The 9,535-nt window shown below is 44.4% G+C and overlaps 1 protein-coding gene across 1 annotated transcript; it reads left to right on the top strand.

Annotated features, from left to right (window-relative positions):
• Window positions 1-7,624: 7,624 nt before the first annotated feature.
• Window positions 7,625-8,431, top strand: LOC125482979 (leucine-rich repeat-containing protein 30-like). Its single transcript, XM_048596181.1, has one exon. It carries the CDS (start codon window positions 7,625-7,627, stop codon window positions 8,429-8,431), a length of 807 nt encoding a protein of 268 aa, XP_048452138.1.
• Window positions 8,432-9,535: the final 1,104 nt, after the last annotated feature.

The raw sequence follows: 9,535 nt of genomic DNA, 5'->3' as shown, positions 1-9,535 counted from the left end.
ACCCAGGCTATTGACAAACGCTCATTGTTGTCTAAGAATTATTGTACCCAGTTTACATGAGGTTGTAATTCTAAAGGATGTGTTCAACACTAATAGCACCATACTCAATGGAAAATTTCAAATAAGATTTTTCAAATCCTACATCACAAATTTGATATCTTTCACATTGTACATCATGCCTTTATGTTCTATATTATGTAGCAAGTTTTTTCAAAAACAAGAATCGGACACTGAAGAATAGCGAAATAAAGTTAGCAATGTTTATATTATACAGCTTTATAAAGAGATATACTGTATTTATAAAAATACTGCACATCTTTTTGCACATGCAAGTCCAATCGCAGTATTGTTCAGTGAATCAGAGCAGTCACCAAAAAGTAACAGCTAATGTGTGAGAAGAAAAATTATGCATGTGTGAAAAAGTTCATTTAAATCTACTAGAATGGGGTCTAAAATTGGGCTGGCTGTAAATTTAGCAATCAAGTCAATTCATACTCATGGAACAGGTTAGTTTTACACTTGAGATGTGTGATTATGCACAAAAATATTAACTTTGCTGCACTATGAAATATAAGTGCATTTCAAAGCGTAACCTAAACCAAGGAGTTCAAATGACTATTCCCCTATTCCCAATTCCTTCGCCTCCGCTGCATCTGCTCCCAGGATCAGGCATTCCACTCCCGTACATCTCAGATGTCCTCGTTTTTCAAGGACCGCAACTTCCCCCCCTCAGTGGTCGAGAACGCCCTCCACCGTGTCTCCCGCATTTCCCGCAACTCATCCCTCACACCCCGTCCCCACAATAACAACCAAAACAGAATCCCCCTCGTCCTCATGTACCACCCCACCAACCTCCGGATCCAACCCATCATCCTCCGACACTTCCACCATCTGCAATCCGACCCCACCATCAAAGACATTTTTCCCTCCCCACCCTTATCTGCTTTCCGGAGGGACCACTCTCTCCAGGACTCCCTTGTCTGCTCCACACTCCCCTCCAGCTCCACCACACCCGGCACTTTTCCCTGCAACCGCAGGAAGTGCTACACCTGCCCCTACACCTCCCCCCTCAACCCCATCCCAGGCCCCAAGAAGACTTTCCACATGAAGCAGATGTTCACCTGCACATCTGCTAATGTGGTATACTGTATCCGCTGTTCCCGTTGTGGCCTCCTCTACATCGGGGAAACCAAGCGGAGGCTTGGGAACCGCTTTGCAGAACACCTACGCTCGGTTTGCCCTAAACAACTGCACCTCCCAGTCGCGAGCCATTTCAACTCCCCCTCCCATTCCTCAGACGACATGTCCATCCTGGGCCTCCTGCAGTGCCACAACGATGCCACCCGAAGGTTGCAGGAACAGCAACTCATATTCCGCTTGGGAACCCTGCAGCCCAATGGTATCAATGTGGACTTCACAAGCTTCAAAATCTCCCCTCCCCCTACCGCATCCCAAAACCAGCCCAGCTCGTCCCCGCCTCCCTAACCTGTCCTTCCTCCCACCTATCCCCTCCTTCCACCTCAAGCAGCACCCCCATTTCCTACCTACTAACCTCATCCCGCCCCCTAAAATGTCCGTCCTCCCTGGACTGACCTATCTCCTCCCTACCTCCCCACCTACACTCACGTTTACTGGCTCCATCCCCGCCTATTTGACCTGTCTGTCTCCTCTCCACCTATCGTCTCCTCTATCCATCTTCTATCCACCTCCCCCTCTCTCTATTTATTTCAGAACCCCCTTCCCCTCCCCGATTTCTGAAGAAGGGTCTAGGCCCAAAACGTCAGCCTTACTGCTCGTATGATGCTGCGTGGCCTGCTGTGTTCATCCAGCTTCATACCTTGTTATCTCTAGTTCAAATGACTCGATTTGATATCAAAATTTGAAACTGCTCAACTGAGCTCATGGAACTTGTAATTTTGCACACAGATAACACAGATGACCCTGCATAAACCAAATATTTTCTTTGGGAAAGTTATGACCACGTGTTGATGATTTAATAATATGGCTGTGTGGGTGCTTACCTGGTGGGATGCAATGCAAAGGAATGTAGATTGTTGTAATTTATTGATTAAGAAAAGAAGGGTGTTTCAATGGACATATATGGACTGCATAAATTTCCATTAAAATGTACAAATTGTTAAGGTAGCGGAAACAGAAGTTTATTAACAAGCACATTCAAAGCTGATGTATTTTGTGTAAAAAGATAATATTTGAATATTTAACTAACCCTGAGTGAAGCCTCTTATGCACTGGGTATTTCACACTTCTAATGTTTTACAAATATTATATTAAATAGTGAGCCGAATTCTCCAGAACTGGGGAAGACTACTTTCGGTGCACCTCCTATTCTCACCTATTTACAGATTTTGTTTGGTATGTTTTGTCAATATGGCTGTCCTTGGGACAGTACCTAAAAGATACTCTGGAGACTCAGGAGACAGTTTACATTTCCAGCAGGTGGCAGTGGAGAGAAACTGACCAGAACAGTTTGCCAGCCGAATTACACACAATGTCTTATTCTCCTTCTCAGTAAAGTGAAAGAAAAGGTCACCACTGCACCACTGTTCCAAATTAAAACAGCCATCTTTGATTTCAATTCCTTTAAAATAATATTGCTAGGTTGTGAGATAGAAATTCAAAGGTTTAGCCTAGCTTCGAATTGGACTGATTCTGGGGCCAGCAAGATATGTCTTGGCCTGGTTCAGCCAGATTTTTCATGACCCTGGTGCAGAGTTAATTTATGAATGTTGCTGTTCTTAGAGTAGGAGGCCTTATGGGCCAATAGGTATGGTCCCTGCCTCTAAGTAGAAGCTCTGTGTTCAAGTTCCACTTCAGGTCTTAGTGGCCATGAAAATAGCATTTATGACATTGTTCAATCAGTTGATGATCCACCCGTTAATTCTTCCAATGCTTCCCCAAAGGGGAAATAAGACGAAATGTAAAATACAAATCATCTTTGAATAATTTTAACTAATCATGTCTGTGTTGCGATGTTGCAAATATTTTGCCATTGCAAAATTGTTACCATCTTCAATCTTTCATTTGTTCCATTTTACTTCTCTGGTTCCCATGGCTCTGCTTTCCTATCGGTCAAATAAATATTTTAATAAGATATCCCAAACTGCAAAATTGCTTCCAACTCCCTCTTGTCTCTTCCTAGAAACTAAAAGCTATTGACACTTCAGTAAGAGCCTCCAAAAATCCACCGTTTCCTTTCCCTCAACTTCTACTGTTTTCATCAATGCATTTCAAATAGCTTAGTTAGGATCAACAGGTGGAGAGATAATCTGGCAACAGTGTGGTAACAAAATAGCATCCTTCTAATTCTATAAACCTGATCTTGGAATTTGAGTCAGTAGTTGAGATGGGAAAAGGAATGCATCCCTGCAAATTGATTTGTTTCATAGTCCCCTAGCATTTGGTTGCATGTTTCTTGTATCCCTTACCATGTTCTTTATTTTATTGTGATTGATGACAGACCTAACCTATGCCCCACCAAAATTACCATAGAAACAGTACCAGCATTAGGGTTTTCACTATGGTGTGGTTGCTAAATTATTTTTTAAAATGAGATCTATCTTTTATGACAGTGTATGAGATTTGCAACAACATTAATAGGTACTGTCCCTCAAAGGAAGTTCAAATCAATGTTAAGCTTCCTTTTGCTTATCCCAGAATGTGCTTTACTTTTTTCTTGTCAATGTATCTCATGGTGCTATTCCTTAAATATTTTTGACATCTCTGTAGATTTATTGTTTATGAACATCTTTGTGTATAAAGCACAGTTGATGAGTGACAGAACTGCATGATTGCAGCTTTATTGATTCATGTATTTTCTTTTTAAAAATGCTGTGTAACTTTTGGAGAGTGGGGTTTGACATTAAATACCTCCTCTGTCGAGCAGAAATGGAACTAAAAATTGTGGTAGATTAATAGCAATCCCATTTATGGGGAGGCAATGGTGTAGTGCGAATGTCACTGGACTTGTAATCCAGACCCCCAGGCTGTAGGTCTGTGGACATAAGTTCAAATCCCACATTGGCAGATGGTGCAATTTGAATTCAATAAAATCTGGAATTAAAAGCTGTCTTAATGGTGGCCACATAACCATGGTTATTTGTCACAAAAAGAAATCTGTCTGGTTTGCAAATGTCCTTTACAGAACAAATTTTGCCATCCTTACCTTATCTGGTCTACATATGACTCTATATCCGCAACAATGTGTTTGACACAGAACTGCCCTCTGAAATGTACTAGTTAGCCACTCAGTTGTATCAAACTGCAATAAAGCCTCAAGAAAGAAAGGAAGCTGAAGACAACCCAAATTTGACTTAGACACCAGGAACCACAAAAACAAATGCAGCTCTGTCAACCGTGCAAAGTCCTACTTTCCAACATCTGGGGGCTTGTGCCAAATTTGCAGAGGTATCCTACACATTAGTCAAGCATGTCATAGTCACAAAATCATATCTTACAGCTAACATCCTAGACACCACCATCACCATCCCTGGGTATGGTCCTGTTCCACCAGCAGGACAGAACTACCAGTGGTGGTACGCTATCAAGAATAAGTTATACTAGGAAACCTCAACATTAACTCCAGAAGTCATTTAATCTCTTGGCATCAGGTTAAACATGGACAATGGTGGCACAGTGGCTCAGTGGTTAGCACTGCTGTTTCACAGCACCAGGGACCCAGGTTCAATCCCAACTATCAGTGTGGAGTTTGCACATTCTCCCTGTGTCTGTGTGGGTTTCCTTTGGGTGCTCCGGTTTCCTCACACAGTCCAAAGATGTGCAGGGTTAGTGAATTGGCCATGTTAAATTGCCCATTGTGTCCAGGGATGTTTAGGTTTGGTGGATTAGACATGGGAAATGTAGGAGGAGGTGAATAGGCCTGGATGGAATGCTCTTCCGAGGGCGGTGTGGATTTGTTGGGCCAAATGACCTGTTCCCACACTAGGAATTCTATGAAGGAAACCGCTTGCTGATTTTTACCTAACTACCAATCCCCACACCCACTTTCTCACTCCCCGCCACCCCACACACACACTTCAACTGCAGATTCAGTATTCCTCAATGTTAAACACCAATAGATGGAAGCACTGAGAGTGGCAAAAACATAGAATGTTCTCAAGGTGGGGACCTTCAATGTCCATCAAAACTGGTTCAGTAGTACCATGACTGATCATAATGGGCAAAGGTGCAAGTCTGGGTCTGCAGCAAATGTTGAATGAAAAATCTACTTGAACTCAGCCTTATCAATCTAACTATAGCAAATGCATTCATCTATGACGGTACTATTAGGAGTGGCCACCACACAGACCTGTGGAGACAAAGTCCTTTTTTCACAATGACATTGATTCTGATTCCAATGAAGGATTTGATTTACCTGAGATTTTATGCTTCGTTCCTGAATTTAATGAGGAAGGAATTGAAAGATATTTAGCTCATTTGAGAAGATAGATAGACAAATGAAATTGCTGAAAGGAGTTTGGACCTTAATATGACAGAGTATGTTGTCATGCACAGCTATGACAGTATACACCACTGTTCGAAGAACAATCTGTAAAGTATGAGACTTTCAAAAAGGCAATACCCTATCCTTATGAGCTCATGTTTGAAGTTTATCAGTTGAAATTTAGGACTGCAAGAAAGAAACCTAATCAGATGTTTGTGGAATGTGCAAGGGAAAAAGAAATCTTGTGGCATCAGTAGGTGTTAGATCACAAGTTAGAGAAAGAAAAATGATAATGAGAGTTATTTTGATTTTAGAAGAATTTAGAAATAGCATTTCTGCAAATTTAAATGTTTATTTAGATGATCAAATATTCGAGTTAACATTTTGTGTTGAGAAAGCTCTGAGGAAGGGTCACTCAATCTGAAATGTTAATTCTCATTTCTCTCCACAGATGCTGCCAAACCAGCTGAGTTTTTCCAGCAATTTCTATTTTTCTTTCTGATTTACAGTATCTGCAGTTCTTTCAGTTTTTACCAAATATTCAAGATCAGGGAAGCAGCAGCTCAGGCAGATACCTGTGATCTCTCACAAAGACAATTACATGTGGGGAATTGGTCATATGGAAATCCACAAAACATTGAAGAAGTAGAAAACCGGTGGGTGGAAGAGCTAGTCTTAAAGAACAGACAGAAGCATGTAAATGTGACAAAGGAGAAAAGCTAGAATCTAAAAGATGTATCAAGAAATTTACATTGCAGATACGTCTGCTACTGCTTATGGCTCACACTACCTCACAGTTTAGATGCCTGATTTGGTTTAAGGACAGTGTTAGTGCCATGCATCATGATGGAGGGTGCCATCATCTTGAATGCAGGACTTTCCTTTACAGTGGCCAATCCTATCATTACTATCATGGAGATATGGATCTGTGACAGTGTTCTCTACTAGCTACCAGACAGAATACCAGATGAATTTTGTCCAGTGATTGAGCAGAAAGAAACCACTGGGATTTACAAATGTAGGAAGAGTCACCTTAGCAAGGCTGTCAGGATCATTCACTGGAATGTACCTTGATGCTCGAAGTCACTTGCCAGAATGTCAGAGATTGAAGTGGAAAGAATTTAGACCATAGGACTTAGAGAACTGGGGAGAAGCAACCCCTTGAAAGTGAGGATTAACTGTAGACTAGTTTCTGTAAAGATTATAATTAGAGAGCATGTGGGATGGAAAAAAAACGTCTGACAGGTAGGAAAAAATTCGGAAACTACTTTCTTTCTAGGAAGTTGTTCGGGTCTGGAATACACCACCTTATAGTTGCGGTGGAAGAACATTCAACAGCGACTTGCAAAAGGAAATTGCAAAAGTGCTTGACTGGGAAAAAAAAATATTTTCGAGGATGTAAGAGCGGCGGCTAGTTGGATAGCTTGATCAAAATGTTGGCACCAGGACGAAGGAACAAATATTATCTTTCTGTGGCATATCATTCTATATTTCTGTAAACATTTTCCTAGTATTTTGTCTTATTTACCCATTAACGTTTCCTTCCAATTTAGTTCAGATTAGTTCATTTTACTCTGGGTTACTGTTTGTCCTTTTCCACAGTTAAATATTTTGCTCGACTGCAAATTGGTACGGACTATTTCATTGCATCTCCCTCTTTGTTTATAAGAGGTCGTTTTGTCCCAAGCCTGGAGGCAACACATTTTTTTTTAACAGAAACAAGTGCAGGCATTTCGGGCGTCAGCAGGCAGTGCAGGGGCAAGAACGCCACAGATTGTGCTTTATCGGACCGGGCCGGGGTCAGCTCAGAGGAGACCCTAATTCTCATGGTGCCATGAGAAATCTGCGCTGACAGCGGCACAGCGCAGATATTAATCGACGAGTTTGGGGTTATATCAGATGACCTTTTCCTGACCCGAATCCTGGATCAGTTTCGCGTTCCAGACCAAGTGGTTACACAGGAGGTTGCTAAGCAACCGTAGAACGTCGTGAAAGTTTCAGAATGTTGAAACACAACGTTCCCAAGGAGAATGAATGGATGGTTCAGGATCCTCTGAGGGGGGAATGTTTAGCTTGTTCCTTGTTATCTTTTTTTAAAAAATACAGGTGAAGTTACATTCGCGGTCAGGCGGGGTGGGGGAGAGCTGTAGTTTCGAATCCGAGATGTCCTCAGGTCGATTAAAATCGTCTCAGGCCAGCAGCAGCCCACCCCTTCATTCCGCCAAGGGGACGGGGGAGAAGCTTTGGAAGTACAGGGTCGAGGTCGACCGCGGCAAGAAGAGGTTGAAACTAAAGGGCAGGGAGCTGCTGTTGGTGCCTCAGGAGATCTTCGACCTTGGGGAGCTGCAAGTGCTGGAGATGAGCCCGGAACGCGAGAGCTGCCTGAGTTACAGGATCGGCGGGCTCCCTCGGGCCCTCGGGCGCCTGAGCAACCTGACCGTGCTGAGGCTGGACACCAACGAGCTGAGGGAAATCCCGCCCGAGATCGGAGCCCTCCACAAGCTGGAAACGTTGACCCTCAGCAACAACCGCCTGAGCCGCCTCCCGGCCGAGGCCGAGAGGTTGCAGCGGCTGCAGAACCTGCATCTGGCCAACAACAACTTTCAGGAGCTCCCCATGCAGGTCTGCCAGCTTCGGCGCTTGTCCTTTCTGGACGCCAGCGACAACAAGATAGAGACCATCCCTGCCAGCATCGGTAACCTGGAGCGCTTGGAGACCTTGCTGCTGTGCTTCAACGCGCTGCAGAGCCTGCCCGACTCCATCTGCACTCTCGGGCGCCTGTGCACCCTGTGGCTGGGGAAGAACCAGCTCAGGAGCTTGCCCAGCCAGTTCGGGCAGCTGGTGAACTTAGAATGGGGTCGGAGTCACTGCTCCTCAAACTTCGAGGACAATCCGCTGGAATCTCCCCCTCCCGAGATCTGCAGGGGTGGCCCTGAGGAAATCAGCCGCTATTTTGCTGCTGTGGGATGAAGACCCAGAGCCCGTGGGCAACTTAAACTGACTATTAATACCACGATTGGGCTATCTATGAACTGCAGTGAACTGATCAGAAACGATGCATGCAAAAATAGGGATAGTAGGAACAGCCGATGCTGGAGAATCTGAGATAACAAGGTGCAGAGCTGGATGAACACAGCAGGCCAAGCAGCATCAGAGGAGCAGGAAGGCTGACGTTTCGAGTCTAGACCCTTCTTCAGAACAAAAATAGAGTCGTCCTGCGACTGAAAATATATTCCTTGAAATGAAACCGACTGAACTGCGATTTGTAAATCGGAGACGGCACTGTTGTGTCATCCAGGAGCAGTCATTAGGTTACATTGCTCTGGAGCCAGCCCTGTGGGAAGATGTTAAAATGCCTGCTTCTTGGGCAATATACCCTGAATTTACAGCCTAAGAGAGCTGAGCCAAAATGCAGCGTCAGACCTTCGTTGGCATTGAACCTGCAAAGTATTCAGCAGCGATAGTAGGAACTGCAGAGGCTGGAGAATCTGAGATAACAAGGTACAGAGCTGGATGAACACAGCAGGCCAAGCAGCATCAGAGGAGCAGGAATGGTGACTTTTTGGGCCTAGACCCTTCATCAGAAATGGGGGAGGGGAAGGGGGTTCTGAAATAAATAGGGAGAGAGGGGAGGCGGATAGAAGATGGATAGAGGAGAAGATAGGTGGAGAGGAAACAGACAGGTCAAAGAGGCGGGAATGGAGCCAGTAAAAGTGAGTGTAGGTGGGGAGGTAGGGAGGAGATAGGTCAGTCCAGGGAGGATGGACAGGTCAAGGGGGCAGGATGAGGTTAGTAGGTAGGAGATGGGGGTGGGGCTTGAGGTGGGAGGAGGGGATAGGTGGGAGAAAGAACAGATCAGAGAGGCAGGGACGAGCTGGGCTGGTTTTGGGATGCGGTAGGGGGAGGGGAGATATTGAAGCTTGTGAAGTCCACATTGATACCATTGGGCTGCAGGGTTCCCAAGCGGAATATGAGTTGCTGTTCCTGCAAACTTCGGGTGGCATTGTTGTGGCACTGCAGGAGGCCCAGGATGGACATGTCATCTGAGGAATGGGAGGGGGAGTTGAAATGGTT

The sequence above is a fragment of the Rhincodon typus genome, chromosome 4, assembly GCF_021869965.1.
Source record: "Rhincodon typus isolate 14 chromosome 4, sRhiTyp1.1, whole genome shotgun sequence".
Lineage (NCBI taxonomy): Eukaryota > Metazoa > Chordata > Chondrichthyes > Orectolobiformes > Rhincodontidae > Rhincodon > Rhincodon typus.
Note: the sequence above shows the minus strand (reverse complement) of the source record. Positions and strands in the feature narration are given on the sequence as shown.

Coding starts and splice junctions, on each gene's coding strand:
- LOC125482979 (XM_048596181.1), top strand. CDS start 7,625: ATGTCCTCAGGTCGATTAAAATCGTCTCAGGCCAGCAGCAGCCCACCC.